At 33.4% G+C, this 19,989-nt stretch overlaps 1 protein-coding gene across 1 annotated transcript; it reads right to left on the bottom strand.

Annotated features, from left to right (window-relative positions):
• Positions 1–1,741: 1,741 nt before the first annotated feature.
• On the bottom strand, positions 1,742–19,167 carry LOC108576799 (multiple coagulation factor deficiency protein 2 homolog). Its single transcript, XM_017939859.1, has 5 exons — positions 19,074–19,167; positions 6,627–6,786; positions 4,865–4,951; positions 4,237–4,397; positions 1,742–1,878 (listed from the first exon to the last, which is right to left on the bottom strand). Exons 2-5 carry the CDS (start codon positions 6,776–6,778, stop codon positions 1,742–1,744), a joined length of 537 nt encoding a protein of 178 aa, XP_017795348.1. The 5' UTR covers positions 6,779–6,786; positions 19,074–19,167.
• Positions 19,168–19,989: the final 822 nt, after the last annotated feature.

Below are 19,989 nucleotides of genomic sequence, written 5' to 3'. Positions count from 1 at the left end.
GACGGGCAAGCATTGCACCGTTGCGTATCAAAATGTGACGCATCTTAATCAAGACGTCTGTGTACTATCTAGGTTATATTTTCATCAATTCATCAATTATATCTTCATTAAAAAATAGTACAAATAAATTAAAAATATAGATGTAAATAATGTAGAAAAAATCAACATAATTAAACTATTATAAATAATAAATCAAAGCACCGGGACTCGAATCGGCGTTTGAAAATGTCGGTTTTTGAATAAATGGACATTTAATCATGGTACCAATGTCTAATACATGTGAATACTTTAGTGATTAACTTTAATTATTACTATCTTGTAAAAAATTAGTCCTCCCATTCAAATGACGCATATATATACTACTCTGTAGAAAAAGTTCCAGGGCAAATCAAATAAAATACGAAATATTCATTTACTCAGCAATATCTATTTGTTCGCTTTCCTCATTGTTTGAAATTTACTTACGCTAACGGTCTTTCTAATCTTCATAGCATTGTTGGAACTAGATTTCTGGAATGGCTTTTAGCTCATTTAGCGAATTTTGTTTTACTATCTCACTCGACTCAAAACGGCGTTTCCGTAGTGGAAGTTTCCATCTGGGCAACAGAAAAAATTCATACGTTGCTTGGTCAAGCGAATGCGATGCTTGCGAAGTGATGTTAGTTGAGTTTTTGGCCAAAAGGTCGCGAACAAGCATCGAAATGTGAGCCGGTGTATTGTGGTGCAAAATTCACGAGTTGTTTATTCATAAATTCTGCTGTTTTTTGCGGATCAAATTACACAAACGCCTTATGATACCCAAGTAGTAGTGTTTATTGACTGTTTTACCAGTTGGTAGGAATTATTTGTGTATATACCATACAGCGATAATCAAAGAACGAATTTGTCTTGGAACTTTTTAAACATTGCGGATCAAATTACACAAACGCCTTATGATACCCAAGTAGTAGTGTTTATTGACTGTTTTACTAGTTGGTAGGAATTATTTGTGTATATACCATACAGCGATAATCAAAGAACGAATTTGTCTTGGAACTTTTTAAACAGGCTTTGACAGACGAATTGTATATATAGGATGTCTTAGCTAACTTGAAGTGGGGGGACACCAGTTCGAGCACCTACTTAGCTTCCAGATAGCAAGTGCGTATTAAAAATTATTTCCTTAATATCTCGTTAACTATTAGGTTTAGGACATATGAAGGTCAATATATTTTTATTCAGAATTTGCTACTCTATCGATTTATGATACAAAAAATAGGCTATTCCATTGAAAAAAAAACAAGTTGACCTTTATATCTCCGAAATGCCTCCACCTAATGTGCCCCTCGATACCATTTAAATTCCATACATCAAAATTTTTATAAAATGTACCGTTTAGTAATTATTCGAAGTGGTTATGTTAGCTGAGACACTTTGTAGTGAAAAAGTTTCTTTAACAGTAGAGCAGGGTAATTAGGAGAGTTGCATGAACCATCTTGATGAAGATATATACAAATTATTTTGATGAATTTATATTAGTACGAATAACGACATATACGTAAAATAAATAATATAGTATCTCAGATTAAAATTGCTTGTATTCAAAATTATACTTTTTGTACATTTTAGTAGAAGAAATTATTCTAAATGAATTTATGAGATAGAAATAAAAAAACTTTTTACACGCGTTTTAAATATAAAGTGTGTTACATAAATTTTTAAAATACATTCCATCAATCGAAGCTTTATATCTGATAGAATCTTATTTTCCGATATTCAGTTTGCTGTCCCTTTTTGCTTGAGCAATATGATCCCTTTGTCTTCCAAGTACATATTCGATATATCCAAGATATCCATCGTGATCTAAATCGTCTTCCTTCAGCACTCTGTCTACCAGTTCTTCGTAATAAAAAACAATAATTAGTTTTTTTGCATACAGTATGTTTTACATTTTTACTTACATCACAGACTTTCTTGTAATTTTACATTTTAAATTACACTTATTTAACGAAACCTACTACAATTTTGTAATTTACAGATAAATATCTACAAGAATAGTTTACAGAAAGGATTTCTAATTAATATTGAATTTATAATTTCGCGCTTGTAATTTTATTAGCAGTAAGTTACAAATAGAAAATGCTTAAATTGGTATTTTTTATATTTATCATCAGAAGGTATTTCGATGAATTTAAATTAATTAACACGAGCATTTCAAATATCTTCATCTCTTTTGATGATGAGAAAAAGAAAAAAAGATATTCCGTTCTATAGGTCAATATTGTAATAAGCAATGATTTTTTAAAACGTAATTATACATTTTCATTAACTCGATGTTATAGCCTACAAAAGATATAAATTAAATTATACATAGGGTGTTCTGCAATTAGTGGCACAACAATGAAGATTGATTCTATACAAAAAGAAATAAACCGAAAATATACAATAAAATTTGTTCATAGGAAGCTTTATTTTTGAAAAAATTTAATTTAAATATTCGTTGAGTGCACGCGTATGTAACTATCTCTCGCAGGGTCGGCGCTAGTGTGCTTGGCGCCCTTGTGCAAGAATTTATATGGCATCCTAAAATTATGGTTTTTACAATGTTTAGCATTAATTTGTTATTTGTAACTGTATTGTAACTTGCGATTCACACAAAAAAACACAGAACACCACTGAAGTGACTCATGAAGTTTATAAACAATATAACCGCTTAGTGAAAATTAAAAAATGTTTCTTTTGCGTGGGAGTTGCCTTTGTCATTAGTGCCCTTGACATCAAGCACTCCTATTTGTTAGTGCGTTCCGCCGGCCCTGATCTCTCGGCTTTATGTTTGTACTAACAATCGATAATACATTTATCAGCGATTTCCTTAACTTCAATTTACATTACTGAGCGAACTGTTGAAAATGTCGCCCTTATTAACGCATACAAGTCTCTTCTCTTTGAATCAGAAAATCGTGGACTGATGATATGGTATTTCAATGCTTTAATTGTTTCAAAGTTTACGATTTTTCCTTTTAACTGCGGAAAATTTACACTGTCTTCTGCCCAGAATATTTCTTTGCGAAATGTGACATTACCGGTGTTTATCAACGTACAAGTATGAGCGGAAGCAACAGTTTGTAGCGAATATTTAAATTCAATTTTCTCGAAAGCTAAGTTACTTTTATGAAAAAATTTTATTCTGTAGATTCAGCCACTTCACGGTTATACTACCACTTACGGAACATCGAATATAATATAGTAATATTTAATTAACGTTCAACAATAAAAATCACTTTTTATGTGAAAGGAACTGCATAAAATTTACGTGATGTATGTATTTGATTTAATAATTAGCAACTTAATAAAAATTTGTTACTTTTTGTATAAGTATAAATAAAATTCTAGGGATAAGTTTGACAATTTCAAATGTTAAACAATTTATTTTGCTTGATTCGTTAGTTTTCGAAAATATTTGCAATTTGAATAATATTATTATTTTGTACTATTTCAATTAATGCCTTGGTCTATACCAGAGGCGCTTAACTTCTTGCTCACGAGCAAATTTCCCCTCCCGAGGTTCCCCCACTATGCGACTGAGATGGTCTCGCTCGAGTTGCGGCGCGGTGGGAGGAGGACGCGAGGAGTCCTCCCACCACAACTCCAGCGACTGCCGTTGGTTATGTTACACATTCTGCATGTTCCGTACCGCATAGTGGGGGAACCTCGGGAGGGGAAATTTGCTCGTGAGCAAGAAGTTAAGCGCCTCTGGTCTATACTTTCCATAATATCTGTACTAATATTCCACTTGTTATTAACGTTTTCGCATCGTTGCTTAGCAATTTAAAAAAAAGTGTGCACGTACATTTCTTTATGGTGAGGAGTAGAATATAAATAAAATGTTAGGGTAAATGGAACGTTAATTAAATTCACTATTGTTTTTCTGACCTTTGGTTAGAAACAGTTTTTCTAACCGTTTGTGTTTTAAAAATTCTTAAAACTGTATATAATTCATGTCGAAGTTGCATTTGGTATAAATGCATGCTTTCAATGTTTCGATTTTTAATTGGATGTTTTTACTGGCCCACATATTGTTCACTAATGAAAATACTTGTTCAGTGGGGGCGTTAGATTCAGGGAGACATAAGTAACAGTTTCATATTGCGTGCCAATGTTCATTTTACTGTTTCAATTCACAAAATAAAGAACAAAATGGTCGTTTTAGAAAAAAAATCAATCTAAAAGAAGTAACTAAGTAACTAATGTACATACCTACAATCCAAGGTAAATCATCTTCATAATCCATAGTTCTCGTATCTTCACTTACATTATCACGTTCAGTTTCGGTAAGTCTGTTTTCGTGAAATGTATGCTGAATCGCATAAAGAATTTCTAACCCGTCCAATTTCTCGTTATTGTCGATATCGTGAACTCTACGATTAATCAATGACATTTTTCTAATTAAATAAATTCTTTTAAACTTTCCAATAAGTTTATAATCTTTTGATAGTGCATTATTACTTCATATACAGGGTGTTCCGTTTAACTGGAAGCGGTGGAATATCATGTGAAATATTCCACTGTTTCAAGTTAAACGGAACACCCTATATGTATATTCTGTGTACCGACTGTGTAGAGCTTGGGAGTTTGCCCCCAAATAGAAGGAATGCGGGTCTGATTGGGTCATATCTCCGTAAGCCCACCTTCTCTAACATAGTCATAAAAATAGGGCTTATTATTGGCCGACGCGATAACATCGACGAATCGGATCATTTGAAATTCTGTGACGTATAAATTTAGGCGGAGCGAGTGAAATGCCCTTTTTGCCCCTGTGCCGCCCTGCGGGCAAACTCCTGAGCGGCGCACAGTACGTATAACAACGCTTATAATAAAAACGTACTTAAAGTAATGGAATTCGATTTCTGGTTCGGTCATATTCAAAAAGTCCAACTGATCTGCCAACGGTCCTATGTCTTCCTTTAAATGCCTGAAATTTTATGCTTATATTATTAGTTTTTGTAGCATTAACCGAATGTTCAATTGTAGCATTCAAGAATTACAAAAATATGGTCAATTTAAATCACCTTTATCACGTTGTATAACGTGCAGAAATATAAACGCAAAATTAAATCTAATTTCTTATTATGTCTTTAGATTGATATATTTGTATGAGAAGAAAATTGATTTTTGTATACATATACAGGGTGGGGTAAGTAAATAGGTACATCTGAAAATGTTTACAGGTGAAAAAGCTCGTTAGGGCAAAGTTAAGCTGTTTGGAGAGCTGAATAAATTGATAAAAAGAAAAAAATTAAGCGATAACTGTTACTGTTGGTAAACGAACGCGTTGATCCATTAAATATTATTGTAAACGGCGAAAAAATGTTGCTTCTTTGTAAAATTTTATTTATGAGAAGTACTGTTAGACTTACGTTTTTGTTAAAGAAGCAATACATTGTTCGCATTTCTAGATAACATTAAAAATAAACCAGCATTGCACTTTATTTCGGTAACTTATCGACATTTGTCGATTATTTATTATAAATGTGTTTTGATATCTTTCATTGTTCAAAAGAGTATCTGTTGTACAGTTCTAGACCAATTCTAGACATCTGTATGTATATTATGATATATTGTTGAGGCGACAAGGTTAGCTGGTCATGGCACTGAGAGGCTGTTGGGGCACCCGTTTCGCTTTACACGGCACTGGTCAACGGTGCGTTGATGTTACGCTCTCGGTATTGCAAAAAAGGATATTTTCGCATCGTGTTGTAAAATCATAGGATATACATATGTATTTATGAATATTGTGTTCAATAAACTGAGTCACTTATACAGGGTGTCCGATTTTTTGCCGACCAAACTTTGTCAGTATGTTCTGCGGGTATAAATAAGAAAAAAATATTATATAAACATAGGTCCTCTGATGCTTTATTAAACAGTTATAACAAAAATACGAAGGAAATGTTAACGAACTTGCCGTTGCTATGATACAAGACACAAAATGGCACCGGCCGAAGTTACATTTAACACCTTCAACGATCTCGGTTCGTAAACGTAGCTCACATAAACAGACTATGTAAATAGCTGTAAATATCGCTTATCTATACCAACTGTGCATCGTAATAACCGCACACCCGTTATCGTTCTCTTTGTATTTTGTATTATCATTATAACTTTCTAACAGAGCTTCAAACGACTTACGTTTATATAACATTTTTCTCTCACTTGTACCCATAGAACACACTGACAAAGTTTGGTCGGAAACAATTCGGACACCCTGTATATCTACTGCAAACCATTGCCTTAATATTTCTTCAAAATGACTGATGTACCTATACAATCGTATTTGGCTTTTAGAATTTTCTATTACGTTTCTTCGACATTGTAAAATATTCAAATTATTTCTTCGTTCACAATACTAGAAACAAACGTTGGATTTATTCAGTTAGCATAAAAAGATATACGAAGAAATTTTGAAATTAAAAAAGGAAGAAATTGTCAAGTATACTTTTCCTGACAAATTAAGATGCATCGACGTTGATTTTAATAAATCCCTATCAACAGTTTAAAATTATTGTATAAGTAAATAAGATAGAATATTGAACACATTCATTAAATAAAATTACGATACTAAAGTGATGAATTAAGTATTAACTAACGTTGTGTCCTGAAGTAGTTCTGCATCTTGCGTTATTTTAACACCTTTTTGTGGGGAATAATGATGATGGGAAACAGCACTTCGTGGGTGATGTGGTCCTCGAAAACCATCAGAAAGTCCAATGCAGAAACCAATCAGAAGTGTGAGTATCATTTGTTCGTCTGAAGCAATTTTGATAAAAATTCATTGTTACATTGTGTTTGATACACTGAATAATGTTACATGCATAAAGGTATTTCAAAATATTAATTTATCCTTTTATGCACTTACATGCAGAAATGTAAACACAAAATATCTGTAGTTATTTCAGCGTATTACTTCGAACTATGTAATTATGAATTATTAATTGTACTAAATCGTGACAGTGGAAAATGTATAAAGCAGTATTTAAATTTTTATCAAAAGAACTGATTAAAAAGGAAAACATAATTCTGCTTTTTCTTTCAAAATAAGAAAAACATTATTCACTTAAAAATGCAAAGTATACGTTACATTTCTGTTTATTTTGTATTTTTAATGCCACAAAATGAATTGCATAATTTCGGTAATAGCTTGATGACAATAACTATTGAATTTACATATTCATTTTACATATTGGAATTTAAATAAGTAAATAAATATTGTTTATAGGATCTTTCTTAATATAGTTTAAATCACGTTCATTATATTAAGAATTATAACAAAAATGAGGACTATAATGTTATTGATAAAAATTACCTTAACGTACTGTACATACATATACAGGGTGTCCTTTTAATTCATAATGCAAAAACGAAGCCTGATACGTAGAAACCATTATTCTGTAACTTCGATTTATTTTTCCACAAGGAATCGTCCTGTTCGCAATTACTGGGACACCTTGGCAAATGTTTCCAGATCAACGAATGTTACAAACATAAATTTGCTAATCTTTATCTAAGATTTTTATTACAATAATGTAATTTGAACGTATATTATACTTGTGATTTTATTCTACAGAAAAAGTGTTAGCTTTACATACAATTATACAGGGTGTCCCAGGTTTTAACGGTCAAACGTTGTCAGTATATTCCATGGGTTGAAATTAGAAAAAAATGTTAGACAAACATAGGTCTTTTGAAGCTTTATTAAAAAGTTATGGCAATAATACGAAATGAAGAGAAGAATAGCAGTCTCGCGGTTACTGCGGAAACCTTTGATATTTACATCTATTTATTTATACAGGGTGTCCCAGGTTTTAACGGTCAAACGTTGTCAGTATATTCCATGGGTTGAAATTAGAAAAAAATGTTAGACAAACATAAGTCTTTTGAAGCTTTATTAAAAAGTTATGGCAATAATACGAAATGAAGAGAAGAATAGGAGTCTCGCGGTTACTGCGACATACAGGGTGTCCCGTAAAGAGTGTAACACCGGGAAATGGGGGGATGCTGGGGTGACTCTGAACAACTTTTTCCTTTACCAAAATGTTGTTTGAAGCTTCGTTTTTGAATTATTAACGAAAAACACTGGCCAATCAGAGCGCGCGTAGAGCCCGCGCTCAGGGACGGGCGAACAGAGATTCACCCCACGCGCTATCGTGAACAAGAGTACGCGTGACTTCTCGGTTATCGATTGCTGTAAAAAAAATTTGTGAGATTCACCCCACGCGCTATCGTGAACAAGAGTACGCGTGACTTCTCGGTTATCGATTGCTGTCAAAAAAATTTGTCTTTGCACCGCTATTTTTATAAGGCTTAGAGAAATGGATTTTGCCGTCATTCCGACGTTTGTATAAATTTTTGAAAAAAAACTGCAATTAGTCGGGATCGCGAAGAAAATAGCGAAGGTCGTTTTTCAACTTTTTTATCTGAGCTCGTAATGAAAATGTAAAAAATACGTTTTGTAGATCTATGTCAATTATACACACGCTGAAAATTTCATCGAAATCGGTTAATGTTGCTATGAGCTACTTCACTCACAGGGTGAGTGAATAAGAAGTAACTCGTTCCTTATTGATTTGATAAAAATAAGAAATACCGGTAGATACAATATTATGCAACTTTCAAACCTTATTGCATAAATATTAATTCGTCTTGACAGTATAAAAATATATACATACATATATAGCATACCATTGAGAAAGAATTTAAAATCACCGTGATATCTCGAAAAATTTCAAAAATAAAAAAAAATTACAATGACGAGCTCCATCGAATACAGTGTATAATATTTCATAGAGAAACAATTTCTCATAAAATCAATAAATAACAAGTTATACCAGATGGCAGTCCATACGGACTCACCCTATATTTAGTAATTATTACCAAAAATGTAAAGCGCAACAAAATGTCGGTGTTTCAGTGAAAATGTTGGAAAAACGTAAAAATCAGACATAACGGTTTAAAAGAATACGAGGAAAGCCGGCTATCGACACTGCGTGACATTTCTTACAGTGCGCAATAACAATAGGACCTGCTGAGATACGCTGATCGCCTACGTTGTCGTAGCATAGCCTACTGCCACTTGTAGGGGGTTGCACACCCCTTGGCTAGTGACAGATGGGCGGTAGAGGGGGTCCTAGTAATTATTATGCGATTACCCACAAGCCCATTGATTTAGATTGGACCCCTGGGGAAGGGGAGCGCAGTGCAGGACACTGGGCCCGTTTTCAAATTTGCTACACATCACTCGTCAAGAACTTCGTGATCGTTCAGAATATTGGGTGTGCAAATAAGTTCTCGCGGTTCTTTGCGAAAATATATTTATCGATTAATATATCAATAAATATATCAGGTCTACCGGACAGTTCTCTCTTTTTTCTTTTTTTAATTAAAAGAAAATAATACATTTTCAATAGATTTATTAATATTCATCGAACAATATACTTTCCATCGTTACCAATGACCTCTTCCCAGCGCGATGGTAATTTGTGGATTCCATTTCTGTAGAATGACTCATCTTTGGATCTTGAGATCAGATTATCGGACAGAACTTTCCGGTAGACCTAATATCTTTTTAACACTTTCTGGACGACAGCGAAATTCACGAAACATCGGCTTAAGACCGGATGATTCGATTTTACGATTTTGAAGCGTTTATCATTATTAATACGTAATTTTGTTCAGTTTCTGATCTTTTCAGTTCTTAGATACACGTGACTTTTCATGGAATATTATAGAATAATGTGGTCACCGGTGGGCCACGTTGGAAAATACGTAAGATTCACCGTTGGGTCACATCGTCCTCAACCTGTTAAATATACATATATTTTTTTTAATGTTTATTTGTTTAGTGATTGCTATTCCTCCTCATCAATCGTCTGAGACCGTCCAAAGTGCTATTTATCGTTAACATCCAAATCGCCACTTCTAAACCCTTTAAACCAATCTTGACACGTTCTTTTTGACACAGTATTGCCCCCACAAATGATTCTGGCTGTTTCAGTGGCAGTTTTTCCGCGGTGAAAGTAACGAAGCATACAACGGCGACCGTACACCTTGTCAGCGTTCGTTATTAATCTTGCAAAATAAATGTTTATTTGTCAAAAAGAAATTTGAACAAATGAAGAGCACCAGAGAATTGTTAGCATCATTTACACTTGACCGTGAGAACTTATTTATATTTAATGTGAATATACGATATATAAAATTACGATAATTCACGTGAATCTATAAAATGTATGTTTTAAATTTTCACCAGAAATTCAGATAAAAAAGTTGTAAAAAGTGACCTTTGCAATTTTCTTCGTCGCGATTCCCACAAGTTGCAATTTTTTCAAAATTTCTCGGTTTCGTCGTCTAGTAAACTAATCCTTTTAACTTCTCAAAAAAAACTTAAGTCGTTTGGTCTAATTTTTAAAAAAAGTTATTCTGTTTTAAAGGGCGTTCCAATACACTTTTCACCCACTATGTAAATTTACATGAAAATGAACGAACGTTTTGACAAAAATTAACGAAAGCATACTACTTTTTAATAGAGTATAAAAATTAATAAATTTTTCAAGAAAGTTTTAACAAAATTTATCGTTGTAAAAGAAGCGTTTTACACATTCTTTTGAACCCAATAACCTTCAGTATATTAAAGAAAATTTGACTTTCAATCCCAACTTTTAGAGTTATTTCAACAATGGAGTTAGTTACTTCTTAAGGAGTTACAAAACCCTTCAACAAAAAAAAAACGCATATTAAATAGTTTTTTCAAGAGCAACTTCGTATATACATGAGTTTCACAAAAATCGGAGATTTACTTTTGGGGATTCTTCCTTGTAGGTGTAATAAAAGCAAACGCAAGTTGTTTAAAGCTATATTGACATTTAACGAAACATTAGGTCAAAAATTATCGTAATTGTACTACCTTTTTCGTATATTCCTTAACCCTCTATGGGCCGAATATGTTTCTTGACTGTAAAAGAATTTATGTAACGTAAAATTAGCAAATATCGACCTATAAATACAGAATAACAGTGAATTCAGCAGTTTCGACAATTTTATCATAACGAATACATATTGTAACTTTGAAGTAACAACGGTTATCAAGAAAGTTACTGGTTAATAATTTTGTGGAAGAAAGTTCAATTATTTAATAAAATATCGATATATTAGTATGTGACTTGAAAGTTACACGGGCCCATAGAGGGTTAAGTTTTTTTAGGTTAGGATTCAAAAGAGTCAGAATAATCGAGCATCGTGAAAATTAAATATTCAATAACATGTGAAAAATTCAGCATACAAATTCAATTGACGATGTAAATACTGTAATTACATCTATTTTTTGCTCGTCGAATAATTTCTTGTCTAAGTTATACATTTTTTTAATACACAGAATGAACAGCGTAACGTGATCACCTTAAATTATCCTCTTATTAATGGATCGATGAAAACATTTTTTCTATCACATAATTTATAACACATTTTATCAGTTATTTTTCTTTCAAGTTTTCAGGGTCAACTTCCTTCTACGATAGATCTCCATTTATCTACAAAAAAACTAAAGGTTAGGTTTGGTTAGGTTAGGTGACCACAAAAACTTCGAAAGAAAGGAACAGCCGATCGAAAGTATAGTATAGTCATCATAAGAGACTTCTTTGAAAGAAAAAATATTCGATCAGTCTATTAATATTAGAATTTATGGTAATAAATTAAAAGGTATTATTTGAATTATAAATACTTCTTTATTTTGATACGCGAGGAAGGCACGTCGCTACGGAATTAATAAAACAAACATCGACAAGACGCTGAGAAAAAAGAAACATCAGCGTCATCTATACTAAACAGATGGTTACTACGTTATTCTTCTATATGTATATGTTTATATTAATCTGCGTCGGTATGTTGATCATTTCTGCTGTTACTATTCCACAGACACACATTCATTTCCCCTAATAATCCAACAACTAGTAACAAAATAATTTAAGCTGATCACATTTCGTGGTTCACCCTGTATATTAAAAAAAATGTATAACTTATACAAGAAATTATTCGACGAGCAAAAAAATAGATGTAACTATAATACTTACATCGTCAATTCAATATATTTTCTAATGTACAATATACAAACTATTTTCGAACACGATTAAAGTCATGTTTAAAAGGTGTCGACACAAATGGAAGAGCAAAGAGACATGTTGGTTTCAGTTGTGTTTGATCTGAAATCGAACACTGAAATTTGTGTACAGAGCAAACGAAGATAGGTGTTAAAAGACACGCGAGACTGACAGGAATCCAGGGTACTTCGGAATCAATTTTATATAGGCTTACGGCGGTCGAGTGAAAATGCATATGTTGAGGGGGCCTCAAGGGGTTTTCGATGCAAGTGGACCCCCCGGGTACACACCCCAGTTGGAACAGAACACCCTCGATTCCCTCTCCCCGCTTTGGTGTCGAAATCTATAAATAATTTATATCATTTGGTCCATTCACTGAAAGAGCCCATATGTACCTGTGTCGCTTTACAGGGGACCTGTGACCGCTTCAGATTTTTTCCGCAGCACATTGCTCGGATGGAAAATCTCAGATAAAACTGTACATGTGTATATGCATATATAGTGGTTTACTGGAATAATTAGGTAATATTTTTCAATTCGTATATCAGGTCATCTGATAAGTAACGTCGTTTTAGAAGCTCAGTTTCGGTACAAAGATAATAGTAGGGGAGAGTAGGGGAATTACGAACACCTAAGGAAAAAGTTGAACGAAATAAAATATTATAAAGGTAACAACATTGCTATCGTTTATATAGTTTTATAGCGAACTTTAACAAAATTTAAAAGTAAAACCAATTTTTAATAGAAAAACCAAACCGTTGCTGCTCGTGATGTCCTAAATGTCGTGGGGTAATCACGAACGCTACTTACTTTCTACAAAAGGCGCTTAAATAGCCTCTAGATGTGCTCTGACCATTACTGCACTTTTGCAACAATCGTAACAATCCAATCTTCAGTTGGAGGGTTCTCGTACTTCTTTTTACAATAAATACAGTAATATTCATTTTCGTCACTTTCAGCGTTAACTTTCTCTTTCTTTGTTTTCCTTTTCTTTCTTGGTATTTCTTCTTCCGTGTGTCTCTATTTTCTCTTGAAAATTTTCAAAATTTCTCACCACTTTACTTCTATATAGTCAGTCTTTCGGTTCCATGACGAACGTTCGAGATTGCCCCACACAATTCGTTCGTCATTACCCCATAAGGTGAAAAACAAAAACAATAGAGAGAATTTTAGGTTAGGAACGTCAAATAAAAAATATTTACACTTACTGTTAATCGATGATATATGAATCATTGTTTGCGAGGACCATTTGCCATTTTTCAGACAATTTTTTCACCCCCTTTCCGAAAGAATTCAACTCCAATTTTCTGATATTCTTCCAATTTTAGTATCGAAGCACATGCTTGGTGCTTAATTCTTCACAAATAAACAAAATTTCATAAATTTTATTTCACGGAGTTAGTCACTTTGGATTCTGAGTGGCTCAATTCTCAGTTCAATTGTTTAATTTCTCCTATTTTCGTTTTTCAAATCTAATCATTCAACAACATGGTGTGGACCAATGGAAAAATTACTTTCATGCTCCACATCTTTAGGGGGGTATTCTAGTCTAGAGTGTCATTTTTTAGTCCTTTTTAGGGATTTTTTTGTAAGGAAAGTATAAGTTTCGCAGTATCGGCATTTTGCATACATATTTATTCATGTCTTAAGAAAGTTCACAATTTTTTTCAAGTGAAAATAATCAAAACCGTTTGAATTATATATCATTCAGTGCGGTCCCTTTAAAAAACAAGTGTCTTACTGGCTGACACGATTCCGCCCATTCTGTTTATCCGAAATGAAAGAACCAAAGGGATTCTTGATTAGTACGATTGTGACTATGGTGTGAACCAGAAGGAAAAAAAATAGTGAAAATTTACAAAATGGCGGTACTTTGAATTTTATGTATCGATTTTTTTTCGTCTTTCGTTTGCTGTACCATTGGTAAGTGACAACTACGAAATGCAAGTAATAAACTCGAAAACGTAGCGAATGAAATCAAACAAATGGACTAATCTATGGAAAATACAATTTGCAATTAATGAAACAAAATCAGTTCACATAAAGACCACGTTAAGAAAAGAAGAATACCTACCGATCACATTAACCCATTTGCATCATAACCGAGAAGTCACGCGTACTCGTTTGTTCACGATCGCGCGCGGATGAGTCCCTGCGCTCCCGTGCCTGGGCGCGGGCTCCACGCGCGCTCTGATTGGCCAGTGTTTTTCGTTAATAATTCAAAAACGAAGCTTCAACCAACATTTTGGCAAAGGAAAAAGTTGTTCAGAGTCACCCCAGCAACCCCCCATTTGCAGGTGTTCGAGGAGTTACGGGACACCCTGTATATACGCGCATTCAAAGACACCAGGGAAAAAACGACAAGTTGCACCATGTCAAAATTTACTGGTCAACATTTTCCAATACTGATAGGAACAACTTCATCCAGAAAATCTCAAAAGCGTTGTATAGTTCGTTCATCACAAATAAAATAGGAAATAAACAATTTATCAGTATAACTACCAAATCCTATTACACTGTACAAAACAATTAGTCTAGATTGTTCAAATCAATGAAATATTAAGTTTCTTATACTTTCTGAGATATTTGTAATTAAATTTAATAAAAAAAAAAAAATTTCATGTTAAGGGTCTATTTTTCATTTTTTTCAAATGATGCAAATTGGTCAAACGAAAATATAATACCATATGATAATCATGCAAAATATCTAGGAATGTATTTAGATTCCAAATTTAAAAGGGGGATAGATATAAAAAGAATGAGTAACTATTAATTTTATAGTCTTCTGAAAAATGCAACGGGACGTTTTATTTTGTAGAAATGAGACTTGTTTAGGTACGACGATCAAATCAGAAATGATTTTTCTATCGCGCTATTTAAAAAAAACAGAAGTACATTCGTGATTTTTAACGGTTGGAGGCATCGCTCACAACGGTCGTTGAAAACGACAAACGCGCACGTTACAGATCAAAGGGAGCCGATACTATCAAAAAAGAATAAATTTCGGTTCATTTCAACTGTTTCGAAAAAGGTGAAATCGGCATGCAATGTGTTAATAAACGATTCCAAGTAAAGACACGAGTGACAATAGGCTATACCAACTGGACACACTCCTACCTTATCACCAAAACTGAACCTAATATCCGCGACACTTGTGACACACAAAATTCTATCAATAACATTCTGATTACCTGCCCTAAGTACAGTATGGGAAGAGCACAGCATGACTTACATACCAAATTCGATAAATATGGTACAAAAAAAGATATCGGACTCCTAAAAGATATTGGACTTCACTACCTAATATAGGTTACGTTAGGTTCCACCTCAACATACGCTATAATATTAGGAATAGAAAAATATAGCGTTCTGTTTAAAAAAATTAACTTGACTTTGATATCTCCCTCACTATTACACCTATAGAAAAATTATTTACACCACTTAATGTCCCCCTGTATACAAAATAACTTTTGTAAGAACATTTTTTTGATAACTTCAATCCTTCATGAGATTTTCCACTGTTTCCAGTTCAACGGAACACCCTGTATGTGTAAGTGCTTTCTACTTTAGAATATACATAGGTAGTAAGTGACTTTAATTATTAATATCTTTCAAACAACTAGCCGTCTGCTCCCAAAATGGGGTATAGACATACAGTAGTGCACACATAAGCGTCCGCATTTTTGCACACTTAAGCGTCCGTCGCTATCCCCACCAATTCTTGGAAACGAGACTTCGGAGAGGAGTTCGAGCGTGCCGAGTGAAACAAAGTAATTCGATATCGACTCCTGAATATGAACAACTGACACTTGATATATCGGTATCCCACTCAGCACATCTCCTCTCTTTTGTTTAGTTAAATTCGCAGAAGTCACCTCCCCACTTGAGCGTCCGCATTCGGTCCCGACTGCGGACGCTTATGTGTGCACTACTGTACCTAGTCTGATGAATTCTATAAGCTGGCAAAGTTTTGTTAATAAGTGTATTTCGGGAGTTCTTCTTGTCAGAATCACTGTCCCAGTCAGCTGTTTGTTCATCTGTATAAGAGCAACTTGAATAAGGATGAACAAGTACTAGGTCATCTCGTAAGTTCTTGTCGAATTTTATAATTTAGATTAATATTTCTGACGAATCTTTAAATTTTGGGGAAAAAAGAAACGTAAGCGCCTTCTCATTCTTTTTGGTAATACCATTATGCCGTCGCTATAGAATTTCTTTGGATTTTCATTAAAATATTTTTCGCTTTCGGCACGAACTTATGGGATGATCTAATATTACGTATAGAAATACAGTCACGCGCCGTATAACGATGTTTCGGTGAATGATGGATCGAATATACAATGAAAAACTTTTATTTTTTATACCGTGTTTTTACTATACTTTTTCAATGTTCAGATATGCTTAACGTGTCTTGCACGTGCACATATCATAACTGATCCTCCGAGAAGCGCAATTTCATTTAATTATTTTCTTTCACTCTCCATATTGCGCTATCCTTTCTATTCCATTGCAAAAATGCAAGCCACAGCGTTATAAATAAATGGGAAACTTATTTCTACACGCCTAGGAAATAATTACAAAAAAAAATAAAATTGATCATGTTTGGCACATCAAGTTGAGAAAAATGTGAGCGTTAAGGGGTTAAATACACAAATATATGTATACTTACCATTGTGTTACAATTGCCTACAGTATTCAATACAAGAACATGCTGCACAGGTTGGTAGTCTATAGGAACAATAGTCTATGCTATACAGGGTGAGACACCTAAAACAGACCTGAATATCTCGACTGTTATTGGTGATAGAAAAAAATGTGTCAGACCAAACTTGCTTGATGTTAAGTAGCACATAATTTGATGTAAATGGTTTTCCATCGCTTTTACCATCTAGTAGAGCGTTTTAAGACGCGTAGAATGACCTATGGTTCGAGATCATTCAAGGTCACTGAACGTCAACTGCAAGGGAAAATAATTTACTATACGTGAGCGATATGTAAATATAAATTATATTATATTATACTATATAAATTGTGTGCCCCTCGATATCAAGCAAGTTTGGTCTGACACATTTTTTTCTATCACCAATAATAGTCTTCTTTAGGTGCCTCGCCCTGTATAGAGTAAATAGGTGTGTATATGTATATGTAGTAGGCTACACGCAGCAACACGTTATTCTTTACATTCCAAACAGCTTTGCAGTGTAATTTGATTTTCTACGACGGCGTGCCAACAAACAGTATTTCCAACACCTATTTGTATTTCTAATGGTTCTTGTAAATTCGATAGATAACAAAATTTGTAGTACGGTGAAAATATTTTTGACGATATAATTGATGTAGAAGATTATGTAACGGAAACAGAAGTTTAGAAAGTTTAGATGAACGCATAGGAATTGAACGTAAGAATTTTAGATATTATAAATCAAGAGGCAATTCTATATTACGGCGTGCTCGTGCAATACCTCGAAATGATCGAATGTGAAAATAAAACATTTTATCGCCTCACTTAGGACCGACAAAGCAAGTGACAATATAATACTAAAATTATATTACACAAGTCTAACAAATTATTACAAGTCGTAATAATTGAACGAACTGCGATTTATTTGTTTATACTCATTTCTTGCAAATGTACGATATTGGATCAATTTGACAAAACTTTACTTGTTCGTGTAATTTTACAAATTCCGTACAAGAGTTAACCTCTCATTTCTCAAATCGTATCCCTGTCGATGCATGACGGTATAGAATCCTATACTTCATTTGCGATCGTAAAATATCCTGTTCTATACCTTATTTGTAATTTCACAGTTATATTTAGCATTAATTCCAACCACAAATAATATTGTAATCTGATTCTACGCTGAACGAGTAACATTGGAAGTGGCATGAAAATGGTAAGAGGGCTTTAAAACCCCCAAGCTGCGGGACAAAAAGATACATCGAGTGATAGGTCTATCCTATACTCTATGGTTATAGGTCTGTTCTTTACCTCATCTGTGTTATTATTCCGCGTAGCGCCATCATGTGGCGCATAAAAGATTAAAACAGTGTTATTAATAAAATATTGAAAAAATATTTTTCGTAAAATTATGAAGTATTATAATACGTCAAAACGGCGTTCGAAAAAACATTCTTTATTTTGCTTTTTGTAGAACAGTGACGTAACAAAGAAAACAATACGATTGTAACAATAGAGTTATATTTTAGAAAATTTAAACAAGTGTTCCTTGATACAAGTTCTTAGCGCTGAAAATATGATTTGTTAACGTACGTTATGTATTATACTATAATTTTATTTTTTTCTATCATATTAGGTCTATGCAAGAGTTTCTATCGCTTGTAAATCAACGACACCAAAAGGCACTGTATGTTTCTTTTCTTTTTTCAATTCTCACAGTTGGTATTTATAATACAATAAGTATATAGCATTAATATTATACTATCATTATTATTTTAATAACGACTAATTAGAAATGCAATAAAAAATAAATACACATTCTCCACAGAAATACGACGAGATCTTTTGCATAAATCTACATAATTGCAAATACAAATCAGCCAGTTAAGCAGTTTCCTTCAGTTTACAGAACTTTTCGACGAATGAAAACACGAAAATAAGTGAAAAAAGAAGTGTTGCATATTAAATTTTCATTCTTTCAATTACCACTAAAGTTACATTGATCTTTGAATAAAAGGGAATACACACTACAGTTTGGTAAATAGATTTTTGAATATCCCGCCCTCCCCCAGTCAGGGTTCAGCATCCATGACTATCGAGACACAATTTCGTATTGAGGGAGCTGGAAACTACCCCTATTTTCACTCAGATTAGGTTAGCCTAACCTAACCTTGAATCGAAATGAAGCCGGAATTTCCTATTCAACTGGATTTGTGCGAATTCGATACGCGTGACCAAATTAATAAGCAGAATGCATTGTTTACCTGAATTCGACGAGGAGAATCAGTTGGGCCAGTTATTGATCGGGAAATGTAGGTCGAACTTTCGTTCGATTTTTCTCGGTCGATCTTTCCGACAGTGTTTTCGACTGGGTTTCTTCTTCTATAAAGCGCGTGACATTTATCGACGTTCCTCGTGGAGTTTGCGTATTAGAAGAGTTGCTCGACACTCCTCTTCCGCAGAGCGGGTCAATTTGCTTTTGAATTTGACAAATTCCCGAGAAATCACGCGACAACGAGGATTTACAAGTTGAAAATTCGAAAAACGTTGTTTCCACGAAGATCGACAGATCGTATATATTTCTTTCCAGCACGAAAACGTATTTGAACAGTCGAAAATACTCGGATGCCGTGTATTTGAAAAAAAGTTCAATGTTTCGTGTAACATGGTTAAAGGGAACTTGCTTCTTGCCAAAATTATGCTTTGCTAACTTTTGTTTAAAGTTTTCCTCAAAAGTCAGGCAAACGAGCTAAGTAAATTTGAAAATAGTATTGGATAATTAATTATTTTTAATTTGCCAATCTCATTTTTATTTCCTTGTATAATACATTTCTGAATTACTGGAAAATAAATAGTATATAACAAGTTCTTTTAAAGGCTTAAAAATGAAAAGAATTAATTTCTATGTTTGTGTATGAAATAGCTTGTTTCACGTGATCGTTGAACGGTAATGAAAACAGCTGTACTCTGTAGATAAATAAGATTAATCCGTGCGATTAAGTTACAATGTATTTTCTGTGAAGAAAGCTGTGAGATATTTATTCAGTTTTAAACAGATTCTCAATACTTCAGTTATAAATCTAGTAATTCGTATTTAAATACTTCCAATTTAATAGACTTATCGCAGAGTACTTTTCTAATGAAAATTTTTCCATTTTAAATTAGAATTAATATACCTAT

This window comes from Habropoda laboriosa, unplaced genomic scaffold (assembly GCF_001263275.1).
Source record: "Habropoda laboriosa isolate 0110345459 unplaced genomic scaffold, ASM126327v1 scaffold527, whole genome shotgun sequence".
Classification (NCBI taxonomy): domain Eukaryota; kingdom Metazoa; phylum Arthropoda; class Insecta; order Hymenoptera; family Apidae; genus Habropoda; species Habropoda laboriosa.
The sequence above is the reverse complement of the archived record's forward strand: the minus strand, read 5'-3'. Positions and strand labels throughout refer to the sequence as shown.

Bases quoted from the DNA above. Each gene is read 5' to 3' on its own strand.
- LOC108576799 (XM_017939859.1), bottom strand. From the start codon at position 6,778: ATGATACTCACACTTCTGATTGGTTTCTGCATTGGACTTTCTGATGGT. The intron at 4,398-4,864 runs GTACGTTTTTAT...GATTAATCGTAG, and splicing joins ATCGAATTCCATTACTTTAA to AGTTCACGATATCGACAATA. The intron at 1,879-4,236 runs GTATGTACATTA...TTTATTACGAAG, and splicing joins TGATTTACCTTGGATTGTAG to AACTGGTAGACAGAGTGCTG.